Source organism: Phoca vitulina, unplaced genomic scaffold (assembly GCF_004348235.1).
Source record: "Phoca vitulina isolate PV1807 unplaced genomic scaffold, GSC_HSeal_1.0 scaffold2, whole genome shotgun sequence".
NCBI lineage: Eukaryota > Metazoa > Chordata > Mammalia > Carnivora > Phocidae > Phoca > Phoca vitulina.
The window spans coordinates 38,157,162-38,179,732 of NW_022589705.1; the positions used below are offsets into that span (position 1 = coordinate 38,157,162).

General features: G+C 38.6%; 1 protein-coding gene across 2 annotated transcripts in view; it reads right to left on the bottom strand.

Moving 5' to 3' along the window:
• The window catches only part of AK5 (adenylate kinase 5), a 241,890-nt gene extending 227,133 nt beyond the window's left edge, over positions 1-14,757 (bottom strand). Inside the window, exons 1-3 of one of the 2 annotated variants that reach the window (XM_032425645.1) lie at positions 14,674-14,757; positions 9,348-9,534; positions 3,729-3,824 (exon numbers count right to left, since the gene is read on the bottom strand). In XM_032425645.1, the coding sequence (XP_032281536.1) occupies positions 3,729-3,824; positions 9,348-9,534; positions 14,674-14,733 (343 nt within the window). In that variant the 5' untranslated portion in view covers positions 14,734-14,757. Of the gene's footprint in view, positions 1-3,728; positions 3,897-9,347; positions 9,535-14,673 lie in introns of both variants that reach the window. The other variant, XM_032425635.1, reaches the window with a different exon arrangement.
• Between the last annotated feature and the right edge of the window lie 7,814 nt (positions 14,758-22,571).

Below are 22,571 nucleotides of genomic sequence, written 5' to 3' on the forward strand. Positions count from 1 at the left end.
TCAGCCCAGTCTGATTTTGATTTGTTACTTTTTTTTTTTTCTTTAAAGACTCTACTTATATGGGAGAGAGAGAGCATGAGCAGGGGGAGAAGGAGGGATAGAAGGAGAATAAGAGGGCGAAGCAGACTTCTCTCGGAGCAGGGAGCCCAATGACTCTGGGCTAGATCGCAGGACACTGAGATCATGACCCGAGCTGAAGTCAGAGGCTTAACCAACTGAGCCACCCAGGTGCCCCGATTTGTTACTTCTTAGTAATTACCAAAATGAAATATTTTCAAGTATTTAAGCATAAATTATTGACTATAGACAAAATATTTCTAAAGGTTAATGTCTAATAAGGAATGAAATGTTTTGGTAATACTCACTGAAAATAATTATAATTTATTAAGTAATATTGAAAAAAAATTCAATAGAAAAGTAAGTTGGTGTTCTCCCTACTAATTCAATATATCAAGCTTTTGGGGGGAGTAGAAGTCATTTTATATATAATTATTTAGTAATTATTTTTTGCAAATGGTATAGGTAAAAAAGAAAGACAGGTGTTTTGTTTGTTTTTTCTGAGAAGAGTTCTGAATGAGTAGACACAGTTGGCCAGGGCTTATTTCCTCTTTAAAAATTTTAAAGTGCAGGGGCGTCTGGGTGGCTCAGTTGGTTAAGTGTCTGACTTTTGATTTTGGCTCAGGTCATGATCTCAGGGTCCTGGGATGGAGCCCCGCCTCAGGCTCCTTGCTTGCTCTTTCTGTCTCTCCCTCTCAAATAAATCTTTAAAAAATTAATAAATAAAAATAAAATTTTTAAAGCACAGAATTCTAAGATCTATGAGAATCATTTAACCCCAATACCAAGTAATACACCTGATAACATGTGGTTTCCCCTTTTTGCTGCTTTATTAAAATCAGGATAGGAATTTGTTTGCATTTTTAACCATTCTCTTTCTAAGAAACTCTAAATCCTATCCTATCAGATTTAACATTATGAACTACTACTAGATTAAATTCATTACTTTGCAAATAAAAAGTAAGTTTTGGTTCTAAATGGCTGTTTCTGGCCTATTAACCTATGGTGCAGTTCATGGATTGGCTTGAAATAAAAAATTATATGAATAACTCCATCAAATTTGAGCTGATTTGATCCTTGAAGAATGAAAGTTATCTTTCATAAACTGTATTTCCACACTTTATCTCATAAACCATCAAACTAAGAGATTATAAATCCCACTGAATTAAACAAAAAATCAAGCATGCTAGGAAAGTTATGGCACCTTCGGGAAAAAAAATTTTTGTCAACTAATGGAAGCAAATAACAGACAACACAAACATGATTAGCACAGTGGAAGAGAATAACATTAATTTATTAGATGGGTTTGATTAACAAATTAATTTCATGTTCCTCTCTCTGAAACCAGAGTGAGCTTAATCTTACTCTATTTATTTATCTCTAATACTTATAAATATTAGGATCCATCTAACTCTTAGATTTTATAATTAACATAAGAGAGATTCATGTCTGTGCCAAGAAGGCTGGCTTTAATAAAAATTCTGCATCATCAGAAAGGAAATTTTGTTTATTTGAATGTAATACCATGTGGGTATCTGTACCTCCTCCACTCCTTTTTTAGGCTGGTACCAATAAAATTTGTAAGCTTCAGGTACAATTATAATTCCTCAAAAATCATAAAATTGCCCCAATTTTCTCAGATAACCTAAAGTTCGGTTTTTCCTTTCTTCTCGTATCTCAATCCTCTAAAATCTAGAAGTTATTTACACTCATTGGTTCTGCATCATTCCTGGAATACATAGAACTTTATAGTGTGTAAGCCTAAAACCAGAATCACACTCTTGGGAAGCCAGTTGATTTTACTGAGTAAAAAAGAACTGTGGAGTTCTTTGAAGTGGAGGAGATTTGAAACATTTACATCTTCTCCAAAGATCTTAGTTTATTGAAATATTTTAGTCATTTTCATATAAAATTCACAGTGCACAAAAAATTCATGTATGTGTTGTTTTACACAAGAGCATTTTGGTATTACACATTTTTCATGGACAAACAAGCCTCCATTTGTTTATCCTATTAATAATCACCAAAATTTTAGTAACAGCAACAAGAAAAATAAAATTGAAAGAATATTTCATCACAAAATAGCAAAATAATTTCCAATTATTCTTCACCTGTAGCTCTATGTTTTAATAAAGCATTTCCTCATCCTCTAGGTAAGGACCTCAAACTTTTAAGCATACACAGACAACATTCCATTTTCAAGAACAGTAAGAGATTTATGGCATAATGGTGGCTACCATACGTCGTAAGAATAATGACTTTTAGAAAGAGAGTTTCTATACTTTCTTCCTACAATATTATTTTAAACAATTCAGGGTTAAATATATTTGCAATTTCATTTTCATTACACTGAGAGATGGACCAATGTCACTCCTTCTACTCTGGTGAACTTAAATTCTTGTTATAGCTTGGTGTGTTTATTTGCATGCTTTTTTCCTAGTTGCCATCATCATTGTATCTCCTGGAAACAGTACTTATTTGCATGGGGGCTGTATTCATTTTGCCCTCTGTTAACATTACTGACAAGAAGAGCTTTGAACATTTCACACTCGATTTTCACTTTTGGTCATCTCTGTGAAAGCTGAGTGAAACTGGAATGTGAGACAATGATGACATATTGCATGTTCACAGGTCTCCTCATGATTTTTACAGATTTTGAGGAAGTTAGAATTTGCAAGAATGGTCAAAAATGCATTTTGCAAAAGACTTCCAACATTTTCCATATCCATTCCTTGTGAAATGATATCAGACTAGTAATTTCATACTCATTCATAGTAAGCAATGTTAAAAAGTAACTTTTATTATTATTTTGATTAATACTTAGATGTTATGTGCTGTGTAAAACACTATTCTATTAGATTTGCCTGTCTGAAACATCAAAACTTAGATTTTATTTTAGGTGCCAGTTTGCCATATGCAAGATTTCATTTATATGAGTTGTTACCAACATATTATTATTATTATTATTATTACCCTCTAAAGTTAATAGTGAATAAAAATTCAATTTGCTGAGTTAAAAAGAAAAAAACATATCATGTTTATTAAAAAAAAAAAAAGAAGAAGAAGAAGATAGCAGGAGGGGAAGAACGAAGGGGGGGAAACCAGAGGGGGAGATGAACCATGAGAGACGATGGACTCTGAAAAACAAACTGAGGGTTCTAGAGGGGAGGAGGGTGGGAGGATGGGTTAGCCTGATGATGGGTATTAAAGAGGGCACGTTCTGCATGGAGCACTGCGTGTTATTACGCAAATGATGAATCATGGAACACTACATCAAAAACTAATGATGTAATGTATGGTGATTAACAAAACATAATAAAAAAAACAAAAAAAATACTATGTTTAGAAAACTTCTAATGGATTCAGTTATCTTGTTAAAAGTTAAACAGATAAAACCATAGGACAATAAATCTTGAGGAGATTAATACTTCCAATTCATTATAGAGAATTTCTAGCACATTGTAATGAGATTCTATAAAAGTGCAATAGGCATTAGATTATATAATTATAATAATTCTGTTTTATTGAAAATTATGCTAAAAATACTTCTATCTACTGTCTCTTGAACTTTTGTTTCTATTTGTCATTACCCAACTTAGTATTTGCAAATACATATAATTAACATAATCTCTATAGCAATAGCATAAGAATTTTGCTTTCTGTCCTCATACCTATGACAAGAATGATTTTTGGTCGAGGTCTAGTAGGATCAAAAACCTCATACTCCTCAATTAACTCTGCAGTCTCAGAGAGGTCCGTATCACTTTCTATGGAGAATTGATGGATTGGAGGGAGCCGATCATACCGCCGATATGGAAAGTTTGAATTTTCAGGCATTACTGCAAAAGAGTAAGATAACTTTGAAACGGGAAAAATAAAGCATAATAAAACATTTTTTGTACTTAGCCCATTAGTAGAGGAAATTTTTCAAACTAAATGAGTTTCGTTTTTTTCAACTGGAAGAAGACCCAATCCTGTAAGTGGTATGCAAACTTTTTCTTAAAGGGCCAGACATTCAATATTTTGAACTTCTAACAGTCTCATACTCAACTTGGCCATGGTAGCAGGAAAGCGGTCATAGACAATATAAAAACAAATGGATGAGCTTGTGTTACAATAAAACTTTATTTATAAAAACAGGTAAAGAATCAGACCCAGGTCATGGGTTATAATATGCCAACCCCTGTTCAGAGGAACCTTCTTAAGTACTGCCTAATCTTGCTTGCAGTTTGTATATATCCTGATCTCTGCAAATGGTGCTCCCTAGAGTTATGTAGTACACAAGCTCACAACTTTCACAACCTTATGCAGCTGCTAACTCCCGTGTTGTTCAAGGCTCAGCCATGGTTCCTGTAGTTCATGGCTCCTTCCTTCCTCACCCTCTGTGTCACTATTCTGGGGGGCCCAGAGAAGCCCTAATGACCCAAAAGGCACCTGCATAAAAGAAACAGGAGGCCACTTGGCTTTCCATGAGGGATTTAGCTATGGGGACTACTGGATTTTAGCATGGCATCATGCTTATATCTCTTTCTGGGGTGTTGATCTGGTAGAATTTCTCATGCTATAAATAAATGAGGATATTGACTACTAACCCGCTGGACTCACTTTAGTTCCACGAAAGGAGTAGAGTAGTCTGCAATGATAGTGGATATTCTTTAGAAAATTCTGGGAAGGGTTTATGATAGGAAAGGCACTGACAACAGTATCCTGTTTTGCCTGAAATTGAATTGCTTCACCCAACACAGGGCAAAACTCTAGGCATTATCCTCAATTACTTTCTTCCCTCACTCTTCACATCTACTGCCATAGATGTTATCTCCAAAACATATCCCAAATGCATATATTTTTCTCCATCTTCACTACTACAACTCTTGCCCAAGCCACCATCATTTACCCAGACTGCTATAATAGACTCTTTACTGGTCTGCCTGCTTCTAAATTGTCCCCACAATCCACTGCCTGAAATGCTTTTCCCAATGCAATCCCATGGCTATCTGCTGCTTGCCATTCATACTTGCCATTCATACTCATTCAGCTCAAATGACACCTCCTATAAGAGAACTTCACTGACTTTTTAATCTCGAGTAGCCACCTAATTTCCAGGGCACTACTCTAACAATGCTCTACATAGCATCTATATTTCACCATCTGAAAAGTCTCCATTTACTGTTTGTCTTCTCCCATTAGAATGTTCAGTTCCATGAAGCAGGGACCTTACTTATCTGGAACTGTATCCCTGGGATCTAGAACTATGCTTGGCACATAGTCAGTGTCCAATAAATATTTGTTGAATTGTTAACAAAGAGAATAGATGACTTCCCACAGAGAAAAGCCAGAAGATGGGTAGGCAGAGTGTGGCCACAGGATAGAGGGCCTTGACCACCACGGTAAAGGGTTTAGCTTTAACCTGGTAGAAAGCCAGCAGACAGGTGTGTTGTTTTTTGGGAGGGGGTGAGTAGAGCAGTGACATAATTAAATATGAAATATGTTTTTTAGGAAGATTAATCTGGTGATGGTTAGAAGGGATTGAGTAGGGAGATGAGGAGCAGAAAGAATAACAGCTAAGAGTCAGGTACAGTAATGCACAGGTGAGAAATGAGGGCTTCACTTAGAGGCACGGGAAATGGACACAAGTGGTAGATATGAAGAACATGGTTACGATTGGGATCTGTGACATGAAAGGAGGTGATATTACAAAAACAATTACCAGGTTTCAAGTCTAAATGAATAAGGAAAACATTGCATTTCATATAGCATCCTTCTGCCTTCTCTCTTCTGCTCCAGAAATAGTGGGCTTCTCTCACTCCTGTCTATATCATACCCTCTTCCTCTATGTCAGGAACTCCTATTCTCTATTCCCTGGTAGCTACTCAAACTCCTCCATCCTTCTCTAGCTAACACCCACTCAGCTTTCTGTCTCCAAGCATTAGCATATCACTTCTTCCAGGAAACCTACCCTGAACCCCAGCCTAGGTTGAATCCATTCCCCCGTTAATATGGTTGATCCTATAGCATATGGTATTTCCTATAGCACCCACTGTGTTTCTAATTATATATTTATTTTTTTCACCATCAATGTTTTTTTTATTCCATATTCAAAATGATCACCAACTTCATTATTTTTATTTCAACAATTATTCCTGATTAACATCTCTTATAAAAATTCTTAAAAAATAACCTCAGCATTATATTCTATATAATTTTTATGTATATACCATACAGGTATATGATTTATACACATATGATGTATATATATAATATATACATAATTTTTATGTATATACCATATATGTATATGATACATATATATCATACCTGTATAGAGTGTTCACTATCTACACTCCTATAGTATTTACAAAACATTTCTTTTTAATGTATTTTAATATTTTATTTTTTAAATTGAAGTATAATTAACACAGTGTTTTATTAGTTTCAGGTGTACAATGTAATGACTCAATAATTCTATACATTTCTCAGTGCTCATCAAGATAAGTGTACTCTTAATCCCCTGTATCTATATCACCCATCTCTCCACCCACCTCCCCTCTGACAACCATCAGTTTATTCTCTGTATTTAGGATTCTGTTTTTGTTTGTTTGTTTTGTTTTAAATTCCACACGTGAGTGAAAAAAACAACAAACAAACAAAAATTCCACACGTGAGTGAAATCATGTTGTATTTGTCTTTCTCTAACTGACTTATTTCACTTAGCATAATACCCTCTAGGTCACTCCATCAGGGCGGGTTAGCATGTTTGTTCTTTCTCAGTGGCTACATCTTCAGTCCTAAAAGAATGTCTGACAATAGTAGTGCTCAATAAATGGTTATTTTAATGCTCAACTGACTCTCTGACTTCATCGAAATAAGAAAAGAAGGAAGTGCTGGTTTTGAAGCAAATATGCTATGCTTGCTTCTAAACATGTTGAGTATAAGATGACAATGAGATATTCCAGAACAGAAGCTCTATGGACATTTGGAGCTATGGGATTAGAACTCTTATTCACAACTAATTATTTGTTCAGTTGGGTACATATGGCAGAAAAAAAATGGATGCTTATCTTACATTGATAATACAGTCTCTTCAGTCAATAATTTATCCTCGCTTTTTTATCATATCTTTATGTATGAAAGTAATTTGCCTAAATGATTAAAATGTTTTAATTCATGGAATAATTTTTCATGATAATTATATATTAGCATAGCTATATCAATATTTCAGCAAAATATGCATGAATCACTTTTTATTTCTAGAAATAATGATGCTTTAAGTTACTGGGAAGTTATCAGTTTCCTTTAATTTAATAATATATTCCATAAATTATAGCTAAAACTTACAAAACACAAGTATATAAAGCATTTCAGAAAATAAAATGTTATTATTACAGAAAAGTCCATTTAGAAACCATTCTCTGTCTTTCAGCATGTGTCCTAGATACAGAAACGTAATAAGACATTCTTGTCATCATAGTACATTGAAAGGTTCTATTTGATGATTAACTAAAAGATCTCTGAGAAGGAATTCTGGTAAAGTATTAGTAGGTATGGAGATTCTAAAATTAATAAACAATTGTAATTCTAATGAAAGTTAAACCTACATTTTCCATTCCTGTTTTAGCTTATCCTGCTAACTCAGGAGTTCCAAACTGGTCATTTGTGGGCCTAATACAGCCCCGTAGATGTGTTTTGTTCAGCTCAACATTTTTCCAAAATTTGTACATGACTGCCTTTAGACAATGACTGTTCTCACTTATTTGACCACAGTCTCCCCTGTTCTCTATTACACACTTGGCCTGCTGACTTCTATGTATAATCAAGCCAAGTAACAGTATGAAATAGAAGCATTTGGATTTTATTTTGTTGCAAAACAGTCACTTTTCATACCCAGTCTGAGAGCAGCTTTTGAACTAAGGGGATATAATATCCTCTTAGATTTAAATTTAAAAATGTAAAAATATTTTAGATTAAATCCAGTAATACCTGAGGTTTGTCAGTGCTTTAAGGTTTGGAAACGATTCCCTATACTTAACCTCACTTAATTAAACAAGGGTGTGGCAGACGTATTTAACACTGAGCCAGATTCTAACAGTATAACAACCCAGGAAAGTAAGTTAGCCGTTTTGGGAAGGTACACGAACCCTTCAAGCCCATGAAAAAGTCATTTTGTTCACCCAAGCAGAAATTTACTAAGTGGTGTGCCTCAGAGGTAACTGTCACTTGAGCATTCAGGCCTCTATCAACTAGAGATGATTCCTGCATGGGCAGGGAAGGAGTCTGCTCTCTGGAGATGCTTCTGAGAAAATGTTGTTTCTGCTTACCCTTTCTGTTTGTGTTTCTTAAAAATTAACACACTATGACTTTTCCCCCACACTGCATTCAAATAAAATCTAAGCAGGCCATGACTAAGTAAAATAAACAGAAGTTTATTTCCCTCTTGTATTTGTTACAAATACTTGTAAGACTTGTATTATAAATGCTGCAAACATTTCATGGTACAATTTTTGAAAGTGATGTAAATTTTGAAATTATAATGATCTTGGCCACTGGGAAAGAATAAAGTTAGTTTCCCCTGATTGGAAATGATTCCATTTTGCACATACGATTTTACTTCAACCAGAGCCTAAAAGGTGGTTGGCTGATGTTGAACCACTAATTTTGATAAGCATGTAGTTCAGAAAGCTATCAGAATATACCACGAATCTCCTCTAGTGAACTCCAGTTCTTAGTTCCAAACTATTCTTAAAATTGCTAGACAAGTTCATGTCTTCTACTTCTTTTATAGCATCCAAATGCCTAATCTATTATGTTGCATTCAGTAGCTGCTTAATAAATACTTGTTGGATTAACTAGTATGAACTTAATATGCATTTATGCAGATGCACTAATATGAACTCTGAGTTTGGAAACATATTATGCCAAGCTCTTCCCAGCTAATTAAGGAATGTTTAATTATTACATAATAACTATTTTGTCTATCCATTTATTTAGGAAACTCTTATTTGCCATTTTAAGAAAAATTCATAGTTTGCTAATGTAATTCATATTGCAAAATAATAAAGTCAGAAAGACAAAATTTCATTAAGCCTTTAGGGAAGTGCTGGACACTGGCATGTGCTTTTGTCTTATCACACACGTGATTAGAATTTGGAGCAGAGAGATTAATCATGTTCCAGGGTCAAATATCTTTCTAGGCTTTTGGAAACCTAATAAAACAAATAACTACCTATAGTCTATATGGTATGTTTTAAAAAGAACTGCTGTAACCATAAACCATTATTCTACGTATACATTACCATTTCTTAGAAAGGATCTCCGTGACTGTCCTCCATTGAGCGGAGGTAAGGTCTTCTTTTCCTGGCTGACAAACGTATCCCACTTCACCTTGTCACAGCCACCTAATTCCTTAACTTTCTGTAAACAACTTTCCAAGTACTCTACCGGGTCTTCGGGCTTAGAACACATCAGTCCATTCAAGAGGCTCTGAAATACAACAACAAAATACGCCCATGTAATATAGGTTTTAAAACCACCTTTGTTAAAAGAGTTGTATGTCCCATCTTTAAATTCTGGGTTGCTTTTGGTCTTCGCATTTGTTTTTTTAATGAACAATTAGAGCCGGAATTATGACCTGCTGAGTAATTAAGAAAGCCCCTAAATTCTCGACCATTAGTGTTCAGCTCAGCATTCTCTGCCTTTTAAACAATTCAGACAACTACATAGTTTAAAATGGAGGCACCCTATCAAAGTGAGATAAAGTGCAGTGTATAAAAGTGCTCCAGTCATTATTTGTCATATTCTTACCCATTCTTAAAGGCTCCGAGCCTCAGTTTCTTCATTTGTAAAATATTTTACCTACCTCAGAGAGTTTTTTTTTAAGATTATTTATTTATTTATTTGATAAAGAGAGACACAGCGAGAGAGGGAACACAAGCAGGGGAAGTGGGAGGGGGAGAAGCAGGCTTCCCACTGAGCAGGGAGCCCGATGTGGGGCTCAATCCCAGGACCCGAGGATCATGACCTGAGCCGAAGGCAGATGCTTAAGGATTGAGCCACCCAGGGGCCCCTCTTAGAGAGTTTTTTAAGGATTAAAAATGTAATATTTGTAAAGTGCATATTGAGGGCCTGGCGCATAGTAAATACTCAATAGAATTGGTGGTTCCCATTAATATTATTATGATCAGGAAGCCTCCTCTGAGCTCCCACGTTGGCTTGTGGACCTCTTCCTAGAATTCCGTATTACCCAGAAAAAAAAAAAATCTTACCTGTCATTTATACTGAAACCATCAGTTTATGTGTTGGTCTCATCTTCTACTAAACTGTAAACTCTTCAACAACCCAGAGTGGGTCTTTTTTATTTTTCAGTCTCTAGCCCCTGACACTGTCCCCGGCACGTGGTAGGTGCATATTGGACTGTTTTCTTTTTTTTTTTTAATATTTTATTTATTTATTTGACAGAGAGAGATAGCGAGAGAGCAGGAACACAAGCAAGGGGAGTGGGGGAGGGAGAAGCAGACTTCCTGCTGAGCAGGGAGCCTGAAGCGGGGCTTGATCCCAGGACCCTGGGACCATGACCTGAGCCGAAGGCAGATGCTCAATGACTGAGCCACCCAGGCGCCCCTGGACTGTTTTCTAATTAGGAAAAAAATTTTACTCAAAACATAGTCTGAGACTTAAAAAAAATGCTATTTGATACATAATAAATCACCACAATATCTGTTGAGGTTACAGAGGAAAACCTGGTGTCCAATGTGTCACATGTAGTAGTTTCTAAAAATGCTACAAATTTGGAAATGCTGACTCCTGGGAACTGGACTGATGTGCAAACTGTTTTCCTTTACAGTATTTCATGGAAAAAGCATAGAGAATTATTATCACCAATATACATTATTAATGTACAACACACACACACCCTTTGAAAGGCTGACATCTTTGCTAAATACAATATTTTATTTTCAAATTATTCTTGTACAATTTGCTCAAAGTGGTAGGCAGTTCTTTCCAGGTACATTTGTTCTCTCAAATCCCAAACAGTGTGGGTTAGAGTGCTGAGAGGAGTTCAATTGCAGAGGGAGAGGAAAAAACTAATCTGGGCATCCACATTCAGTTTGTGTGTCAAGATCTGTGTTATAGATACACAGACACACACGGACACACACACATACGGACACACACATTGTGTTTAACTCCTCACATTCCTATGTTAATGTAGCTAACTGTGACAGTGCTTCCTGTGTCTTAGTATGCCTTAGCTCACCCAATGCACTCTCAGCCCTATGTGGTATTATTATCCCCATTTTATAGATTAGGAAACCATGGCTCAGAGATGTTAATGAGCTGATCAAACTCATTAACTTGTAGGCCCAGGATTCCAACCCAATGTTTCTGATTCCAAAACGCACATATTCCTCTCTCTACATCTTGCAAAAATACGATATGGGATAAAAACAAAATGCCAGACTATCTGTGCCCCCTACATAATCCAACTATACAATATGAATTACTCAAGGGCTCTCTTTTTTAAAAAAAATCCCTATTATTGCCTAAAATGAGTGAACATACTCAATGAAATTTTTTTTTAACTGGAAAATATATATTTCTAACCTCCCTAAAGAAATCTGACTCCCCAAAGGGTATTGACTTTAGAAGGAGTGATTTCCATTCCATGGATAATTTTAACCCTTCCTTCTAATAGTCAGCCACCATTAGGGATCCAAGATAACCTATTATTCCATCTCTTTGAGTTAATCCTTAGAGAACCTGAATAATCTAATTTGACTTTCACCAGAATTCAAATTAATTGCTATATCTCTGCTCGAAGGTACAGTAATAGAAGATCAACACATACACTCTAAGGTTAGCTAGAGTCAAGAAATCATGACAATATCAGGGGAACGTGGTTTTTATTTTAAACATTTACTCTAAAAATAGAAACACATTTTAAACTTGAACCTACCAGAGATATCCCATTTAGTGCATGTGATGTCTGAAGTCAGGAGAAAATCTGAAAAGGTCAGTTAAATACATCTAGTTGTCTGACAGTATGTAGATTCCAATAATCAATTACTTGGTCTATAGTGGTGTCTAAAATCTAAAGCTGAGGCAATGTTTTTTGTTTGATAGATACCTAATTGATAAACTCTGTATAGTTAGAAACTTCACATACCATTATTATGGTTTGACAGAGAAAATTCTGTTCGGAAACAAAACATTTGGTTATGCTTATTACATGCAGAACTGGCAGGTTTTACTTCTGTCTTCTGCTGGATAAAGTATAGATTCTTACTGGTAGGATGGAGTCTTTGGAGGTCACCAGAAGTCTTTTTCCATCTTCCAAATGTCCAGGATTGCATTTAAGTACATTGTATTACTGCATTTCACCTAAGGGAGTAGACTTCCTTTTCTGGGTGTACACTATTTTAAAATGTCCCATTCATATGCAGAAAAACAAAACAAAACAACATAATACCTGGATGAAAATGCCAGCTATCACCTATCTGCATACACAGTGTAGATTTTCATGAACAAACCATCAAAAATCTCTGTGGTTACCAAGGAGGAAAAATAGTACCCACATTTATAAAGAAAATAGACATACTATTAAGCAGCACTTTGCAATCAGGTGACATTCCTGCAGATGTTTCTAATTATTATTTTACAAGTATAGAAATGAGATTGATCTCAGTAGTAACATTTATGACAAAACCTTCAACTCTTTTGCTCTATATTTACTTTTTTTTTTTTTTTTAAAGATTTTATTTATTTATTTGACAGTGAGAGACAGCCAGAGAGAGAACACAAGCAGGGTAAGTGGGAGAAAGAGAAGCAGGCTTCCCGCTGAGCAGGGAGCCCGATGCGGGCTTGATGATCATGACCTGAGCCGAAGGCAGACGCTTAACGACTGAGCCACCTAGGCGCCCCTCCGTATTTACTTTTTGAAAATTAAAAAAAAGAAGAAAAAGGAAAACTCTTTAAGAACTCTACCTACCCCCGAGACCTGTCCTTATGCAACACCTCCTGATTCTTTTCAAGCATGAGTAAAACACTTGCTAGATTTGGGTTTCACAAACCAGGCTTATGCTCAGTGTGTGGTTTACCTGGAAATCTTGGCTTCAGACCAACCTGAAACCGGTGGCTTACAGAGGTGAGAAAAAAATGAAGATCTGCAATTATGGTGGCCCAGTTTATTTTTTTTTATTTTTATTTTTATTTTTTTAAGATTTTATTTATTTGCGAGAGAGAGAATGAGAGACAGAGAGCATGAGAGGGAAGAGGGTCAGAGGGAGAAGCAGACTCCCCGCTGAGCAGGGAGCCCGATGTGGGACTCGATCCCTGGACTCCAGGATCATGACCTGAGCCGAAGGCAGTCGCTTAACCAACTGAGCCACCCAGGCGCCCCCATGGTGGCCCAGTTTAAAGACAATCTGGGAAAACAGGCATCAAATTCTTTTCCCAAACGGTGTTTTAAAATTCCTTTCAGCAGAACAAACCTCCCAAACAGGAGAAAGAACAACTCATGACCCTTGATTTAATGGGATCAGTCTACAGTCTATCATCTTTCAGAAATGGGGGGGGGGGCAGGTTTACAGTGAATGGAATTCATCTGCCGGAGCTCCATCTATGAAGCTTGGCTCGCTTCCATCTTTTGTTTTGTTTTGTTTTTGTTTTTAACCGAAACCACACAGAACTCAGGAATATTTCAAAATTCAAATATAGAGAGAAGGAAAGGAAGCAAAAGGCTCCGAGACGTAGGCTGCGGTTAGAACTAACAAGGTTCCTTTAGTTCATCCCTCAAGCCTCCTCTCCCACATTCCCAAAGTGTTCCTTATCCCCTGGGTCCCTGGTGGAGATGATGCTGTGATGCGGCCCGAAGACAGCAACAGGAGTCACGCCCGCCTCGCCGCTCTCTCTTCGACTTGCTTTCTCTAGGTGGGTTGGAGAAAGCAGGCGAAAGCTACAGCCAGGGCGAGGAAGGAATGATCCCTTCCAAGGCAACGGAAAACGTGCTCAGGAGTTCATTCACCGAAAGCGCATAGCAGCGCTGGGAGCCTGCCACCCAGGAGATAGTGCTGCACTAGACGGGTTTGGATTTGTTTTTTACATCTTCATCTCTCTCCTCCAAGCTGTCCCCGCAGAAGGCTACTTCCGTCCACACTTCCCCTTCCCCGCGGGGTCCTGACCCTCTGCGCGCGGAGGGGCTAGGGCTCTCGATCCCTCCGTTTTGAGTCCCTGCTCGCTCCTGTGCGCCAGCGTACCCACCTGGCCTGGCCCTCGCCCCTAGAAAGCGGGGCCGACCGCCGCCGGCAGCCCACCCTCCACATCCGAGGGGTACACTGGGGGCAACCTGCTTCCAGAGCCCTGCTGGAAGGCTGAAACTTGATCTGCGAGATGCGGGCTTCTAAGCCCAGCCATCGGACAAGGACCCCGGCAACCCGCTGGAAAGGCGACGACCCCGGGCAAGCGGGAAAGCGAGCTTCTGCAAGCCCCTTCACTTCCGCGCCCCGTGTCGGCAAGGTGGGACGGGGCGCGGCTTCCATTCCCTCCCCCCGACCCCCCCCCACCCCAGGCCCGGAGATGCCTTCCCCGGGTCCTCCCGGCCGTCTGCCAGCCCTAGCCCCCTACCTCGAAAAGCTGAGGGATTTCCCTCCGGGCCAGATACTCCTTGGCATCGTTGGTGTTCATGGCTGTGCCGCGCGTGCCTTGGGCACGGGCGGGGAGGTTCCCGAGCTGCGGCGAGCTGGGCTGGGGCTGGCGGGGTCCGCGCGGAGCACGGGTGCAGCCCTCGATCTCACGCGCAAACACTCCCACGCTCAGCTCTGCCCGCCCAGGCCAGTGCCCCCTCTCCAGCCCCCGGGGCCTGTGGTCTCCGCGCTCCCGCCGCCCCCGCCTCGCTGCTGGTCCGCGCGCCGGAGCTGCGGGCTTGGAGCAGCGGCTTCCCGGGCTCCCAGGCAGCGCGGCCGCCAGAGAAGGGCGGAGGGAGCGGAGGAGGGAGGACAGCGCGGCGGACGCCAAGCAGCAGTCCGCTCGCCTCTCCCGCTCAGCGCGCCGCGCTCTGCGCCTCCCGGAGCCGGGTCTGCGGCGGCGGCCAGTCACGCTGCGCGGGCGGGCACAGAGTGCGGGGGTGGGGGCGGGCGCGCGCTGGGGGCTCGCAGTCACACCCCTCCGAGTCACACCACCGCCGGGGCGCGGCGCTGACCTGCGCACGCCGCCCGGGGACGCGGCAACCTGGGACCAGGTGGCCAAAGGAAGAATCGGGGGCTCAAAAAACCTGCCCCCTTCCCACCGCCCCCCAGCCCCCAACCACGGAGTTACTCCTGCATCCCCATGGAGCTCCTGGGAAGAAACCTAATTGTTACAGAATTTGTCATTTATTCCTAAGGTTACCGATCTTTCATCACAGGGAGCTGGAGGTAAGGAGAAAAGGAGGATTCATAGTGTGGAATCCGTCCTTATAAGACAATTTTTAGATCTTGGGTATTTCTATCCTTCAGGAAAGTTTTGCTGGTTGCTTTCTAATTTTTTCCCTGTCAGGGTCACAAATCCTTACAGATTTCAGTGTAAGGCCTTAGAGGGAGGCTGAAATCTTCATTAATAGAAGGATTAGTAAGTAGTCAACTAGTTAGCTAACCCCCACAGAGAGGAATGGAAAGGTGGAGGAGAGAAGTGGGTGGTGGTGGAGAGCTGGAGACCGCTTAAATTGGAAATGTGCTTGGTAGGTGGCGTGGGCGCCATCATTAATTGGATCCGAAGGGTATGTAGTCAGTGGGCCGTGGGCCGTCAGAGCTCTCAGGGGCTGGATGGTGCGCGGAGGCAGCCATGAGAGTAAAGAATCTTCTTGTTAAACACGCCATTATCAAGGTATACCCATCCTCCGCCTAGCTCTCAAGATGACTCATTTCCCCCATTAAGATGTCTTTTCACTGTCTGTCTGAAAGATGGTCCATGTCACCCTGAGAATATGACCTCTAACTGTGTTCGAGGCCTGACACTGTGGGAGGGTGTGTGAGAGAGAAGGTGGCCTTGATGGCCACTGACATCTGCCAGGGAGAGAAGCAACACTGCAGCTGTTTCCCAAAACCCTTGTCTGAATGTCCATTTCATGTTCATCTTTGCAGATCTTTCCTTGATTCTATTTCTTGTCACACAAGCCACTTGCTACCAAAGCCTTAACTATAGCTACAGTTTTGTTTTACCCAAGGGAGGGAACTCAAGAATTAATTGAGTCTTGTAAATGAAGTTTTCTGAACACTTGTGAAACTGTGTGTCATATGGTAGCCTTAAATGAGGCAGGTGTTCCATTCCAGTTCCATAGAAATTGATTTCTGCCCTCAGAATATGCCACATAACTTACAGTTCCAGCTTCTGACATTCTTTACCTTATTTGAGAGCAGGTTATGGCCATAGTTAAGCATTGTTCCTTCTCTCTGCAACAATACTTGCAAAGTACCAGGATCCATGGCATGAAGCCTACTTTGTGAGCAAGCACAGCTGAGGTGAAGCATCTAGGATTTAAGAGGCCACTTTCTGCAGGACCTTTCACGGTCACCCTTTATAGACAAGATTCTGACAGAGCACAGCTCACACCTTCTCTCCTGGAGAGGAATGTAACCTGAATGGATGTGTAATTCTAAATGCACTTTAGTATAGCCAGGCAAGGATGGCCACTTACTTATACAAAGAAGAGTGGATAAGAAAGACTGCATTGCACAAAATAGTCTAGAGAGTCTGAAAAAAACCTAGTCCGGGCATAACTCAGAGATATTGCAGGTTTGGTTCTAGACCAACACAATAAAGTGGGTATTGCAATAAAGTAAGTCAAATAAATTTTTTGGTTTCCTAGTGCATATAAAAGTTTATGTTTATGCATATTGAAGTGTGCAACAGCATTATGTCTAAAAAATAAACTCCATACCTTAATTAAGAAATATTTTATTGCTAAAAATACTAACCATCATCTGAACTTTCAGTGAGTTGTAATCACTGATCACAGATCAGCATAACAAATATAATAATAACAAAGTTTGAAATATTGCAAGAATTACCAAAAAATGACACAGAGACATGAAGTGAGGAAATGCTGTTGGAAAATGGCGCCAATAGACTTGCAAGACACAGGGTTGCCACAAATATTTAATTTGTAAAAAAGCACAAATATATGCAAAGCACAAGAAAGCAAGGTATGCCTATAAAGCAATAAAATGAGGTATGCCTGTAACTGGAGGTATGGCAAGTTTTCAGGTAGCCTTATGCATAACAATCAGTGCTTTTTGGCATATTCCAGCTATATGAAAGGCAAGATATTCATAATTACTTTTGCAAAGGAAGGTGTGGCTAGGTAGAGAAAGGCTGAATGAGGGGAGGATAGTGCTTAAAAACTAGGCTGGCGGTTTGGAAGAGGGGAAAGAGGACTAGGAACAACAAATACATGCTTGCCATGGGAAAGCTTTCATATCATTGCCTGATGTGAAATTCTAAGGATGGTATATAAAAGGTTCTTGGCTCTTTGCTCCTTGTTGACTTGCGGATTCAGTCCTGCAAGCTCTAACCAATCAAGATGATTAGTGCATGTCTGGTGTCACCAGATAGAATGTCTTCTGCTCCCACCGTGGGAGAGTGTGCTAGATTTTGAGATACAGCAGGGAATAAGACATACATGATTGCTGCTGTCAAGGAACTTCCATTCAACTGGAGAGTGTCTGTGAGAAGTACAGATGGAAAATAAGCAACTGGGCCATTTGTATATCTTGGGCCATTTGTAAATATTTCGCTTACCCAGAAAAAAAAAACAAAACCCTAAATGTATAACACTTACCATATGCCTGTATGTTGTCCTAGTAAATGTGCCTCTTGTTTACATGTATTCTTTTTAGGTCTTCCTGAGGCTTTTACTTTTTTGTAAATGTAGAATATACACACTGGTCTGTGAAATCTGGGGTAAATGCAGGTTGAAGTAATGGTGTAACACAATTCTTTTGCCAAAGCAGAATTTCCCTATGCTCTATTTCTTTTCCCCACACTGGTTGAGTAGCTGAGCCAGACATTTGGATTCTGGATCTCAAAGACGGCTAGGAACTCCTAAATTAGAGGGGCTTAGAGGTAAGAGATTAAAAACTCTTCCATAATGTCTGAAAGCATTAGGAAAATTTCCAAGCATATAATATATATATAGAGAGAATAGCTAAGATTTGGAAAAATCCTATTTACTTATCTATTCATCAAGTAATGCATTCATTCATTAAACAATTACAAAATAACCTTTTATGTTCCAGACTTGTGACTGGAGCTGGGAATACAAAGAGCAAGACTCAAGGGGTTCACTGTCTGGTAGAGAGAGATAGACTTGTGATAATTAAGTACAGATAAATGTAATAATTTGTTTTAGCAACATGATAGAAGTAGATATGTGGAGGGAGATTGTTATTATGGGGACACAAAGGCACATGACTCATAGAAATATATATATGGTAAAAAGCACTCAGAAAGTTTTAAAAATAGACTTTCTTCCAATATTTCTTCACCACCCTTAAAAAATGTTTTTAATCTGTTTTCTCTTCCATTTTTTCCAGATACATAGATTTTCAGAAACATTGTCATAACTGTAATTACATACATTTCTATGCTTTACATAGTGATCTTTTAAAATGGCTTTATAAGAGTTCATTGAGGAGTTTTGAAACAGCAACTTATGTTAATTATGTTAATAATTTCTGTAGTTAAAAGAATGAATTACAAATCATACTACATTAAGAGTAAGAATGTCTATTTCTCAAAGACACCATTAAGAAAACAAAAGGCACTTTATTGAATAAGAAGATATATTTATAATACAATCATCCAATAAAGGACTCAAATATATAAAGAACTTTTACAAATCAATAAGAAAAAGACAATCCAGTAGAAAAATGGACAAAAGACTTGAGCAGACACTTCAAAAAGAGGCTCTCCAAATCCAACTTCAAATGACCAATAATATATGAAAAGTAATAATTTCATTAGTCATCAAAAATATGCAAATTAAACAATGTCATATCACTGTATACCCACAAGAATGGTTAAATTGAAAAAAGACAACAAATACCAATGGTAATGAGGCTGTGGGGTAATAAGAACTCACACTCCTGGGGAGATACAAACTTGTACAGCCACTTTGGAAAATTGTTTGAAATAACTACTAGAGCTGAATATATGTATTTTTACATTCACCAAAAGTTATGTATTAGAATCTTCATAGAAGCATTATTCTTAATAGCCCCAAACTGGAAACTACTCCGGTGTTCACGAGCAGTAGAATACAAATTATGTTATATTCACAAAATGGAATACAATGAGCAATGAGAATCAACAGTCTACAGCAACATGTAACAATACAGATGGGTCTCACAAACATAATATTGAGTAAGCACCAGACACAAAAGATACAAACTATTTGGTTTCATTTATATAAAGTAGAAAAACAGACAAAACTAATCTAGGCATTAGAAATCAGGATAGTGGTTCCCCATGTGGGAGTGAAGTGATAGGGAGAGAGCTCAAGGACGGCTTGTGGGATACTGCTCATGTTCAGCTCCTTGATTTGGGTGCAGGTTACATGGATGTGCTCATCTTGTCCTGTACAAATAAGACATGCACTTGTGCGGATGTATATTATCCTTAAATAAAGAGATATATTAAAAAGTACAAGAAGGTGAAGTATGGGATTCAGATCCCAGATCATCTCATTCTTAAGTTCCATGCCTTGCTGAATGTTCTGTGCTATTTTGTCACGTGATAAGCAGATCAAAAGTAAATTTGCAATCCATGGCCCTTTGCTTGTGCTTTTAAGATTGCATTCGAGTCCAGTTGCTGTTATAAACTCTATGTTGTTTGTAAGTGATAATTTGTAGCCTAGTCTCTCTCACTGTGAAGTTCTGGGCTCTTCATAAGAAGGGACCATGTCCTAGAAATCTTTATTTTCACAGTGCGTTGGACAATGCCTGGCCTGAAATAGATACACATGAATGAAGGAATGAACCATCTATATCCATATCTATAGAATTCATAAGACTCAGCCGAGGAAATTTCAGTAGATACCCTAGCAGGAAAAAGTAAACTTTCTAATATATATATATTTTAAAACAAACATGTTGAAGACTTTTAAAGTTACATCATGATGACTTGAAAGAGTCAATGCCATTTATACAGATTCTTCATTTATCATTTGGGAGTATCTTTAGGTGCAGAGAAAATATAGCTTAAGCAATGTCTTTGTAATATCTAGAAATATAATGGTTTATAAATATACACTTACGCTGCACACATTACAATGAAAATATTCTTTATGATAATTCATTCAGTCAATTATTTCTTGCTACATGGCAGGCATTGCTGACACTGCTGTGCTTCCGGGCACTTACATGAATAAAACAAATGCATGAAACATACATCTAGGAGGGGGAAACAATAAGCAACATCGGTCATAGATAAAATAGAGGGTGATAAATGCCATGGGAAAAGAAAAAGTAGAGGAGATAAGGAGAGCCAGAGGCTGGTTACAATTTTAAATAGTGACAAAGGTGTCATGGAGAAAGTGACGTTCCAGCAAAGATTTGAGAAAGTGAGGGAATTAACCCTGCCAATTTCTGGGGGAGCAGCCCGTTCAAATGTCCTAGGGAGGGAGGATGCCGGACATGTTTGGCAACAGCAAGAAGGCTGGTGTGGCTGGAGCAGGGTGATGGAGGAGAAGGGCAGAGAGGAGTAAGGCCAAATCACATGGGACCTTGTAAACTGTGTTAAGCTCTTGGAGTTTTACTCTGAATGAAACCGGAAATTTGTGAAAGGTTTTGGAAAATGAAATCACACTAATGTGATCTGACTTACATTTTATTTTTTTTTAAGATTTTATTTGTTTATTTTAGAGAGAGATATGTGCAAGCGTGAGTTGGGGGGAGGGGTGGACAGAGGGAGAGGGAGAGAGAATCCTCAAGCAGACTCTCCGACGAGCGAGGAGCGTGATGTGGGGCTTGATCTCAGGACGTTGAGATCATGACCTGAGCCAAAATCAAGAGTTAGACACTTAACTGACTGAGTCACCCCAGCGCCCCCTGACTTACATTTTAAAAGGAACGTCTGTCGGCTGTTTAAAGAAGCAGTTAAGAGAGCAAATGTAGGAACAGGGCATACAGTGGGAGGCTATGTGATTCAGATGAGAACTGAAGTCAGTAAAGGCAATGAAGACTGGTTGGATTCTAGATCTATTTTGAAGATAGAACAAGCAGGATTTCTTGACAGATTGGCTGTGGTGCGTGAGAGGAAGAAAATATCAAGGATGACTGCGTGATTTCTGGCCTGAGGATAGTGGGAGACTATTAACTAATTGGCCACAAGTAGTTTACTAATGTACAAAAGCAGATACATGGAAGGGAAGTCAGACTTGCTCTGAAGGGAGTGTGCATATATCCTGTATGTATCCCTGCTACTTACTGACCACGTGTCTGTTTTCATCCCCTATCTTTGGCCTATGGCAGCCATCTTAGCTCCAAAGTTAACCTATACCTTAGGTCACCCTACATGTTGCACAAAGTTAACCTCTTGTGCAAGTAGAAGAGAGGAGTTTCAGGGACGTACTTGGAACTTAATGTTTTAGAATTTCAATGTTCATTCATCTGCATAAATATTTTACCTACCAATGGGAAATCTGTAATTCCATTAGATCTTGTCTTTATCAGTCAACCTAACTTGGCTACGATAAATATAAATAAGTTCCTTGAACTCCAAGGAACCTCTAATTTTTTTTTTTTTTTTTAGTACAGTTGACACACAATGTTACATTCATTTCAGGTATAGAACTTAGTGAGTTGACAAGTTTACACATTATGTTATTTTCACCACAAGTGCAAATTGGGCAGTCCAGTTACACTGCTTTTGACTATATTCCTTATGCTATGCCTTTTATTCCCATGATTTATTTATTTCATAACTGAAAGTTTGTATCTCCTACTCCCTTTCACCCATTTTGCCCATCCCTCTTCCCTCTGGCAACCATCAGTTTGTTCTCTATATTTATAATTCTGATTCTGCTTTTTTGTTTGTTTATTCATTTTTTGGGTTTTTTTTTTAGATTCTACTTATGAATGAAATCATATGATATCTGTCCTTCTCAGTCTGACTTATTTTTCTAAATTTAATTTCTAAATTTAATTTCTAAATTTTCTAAATTTAATTTCTAAATTTAAAAGCTATAGCTAAAATATATAAAGAAGCATTTCCATTTTGATTTAAATAAGTATTCTGACATGTGCTTTGAAGTAAAAACTTTTTTAAGTTTCACATAAGCCCCGGAGAAAAAGAAACAGATGACATCAATTAATTTTTTTTTGTTTTCACAGAATGCAAATAACACATTTGAGTTTTTATTATTCTTTTTTATCATTATTGACAAATGACAATTCTGTGAGCCTAAAGGCTTAAAATTTCTTAATCACACATATGTGTCAGAACCAGTATGCCCTTATGAGTGTCTATATTGCTTATTTTTGTGTTTC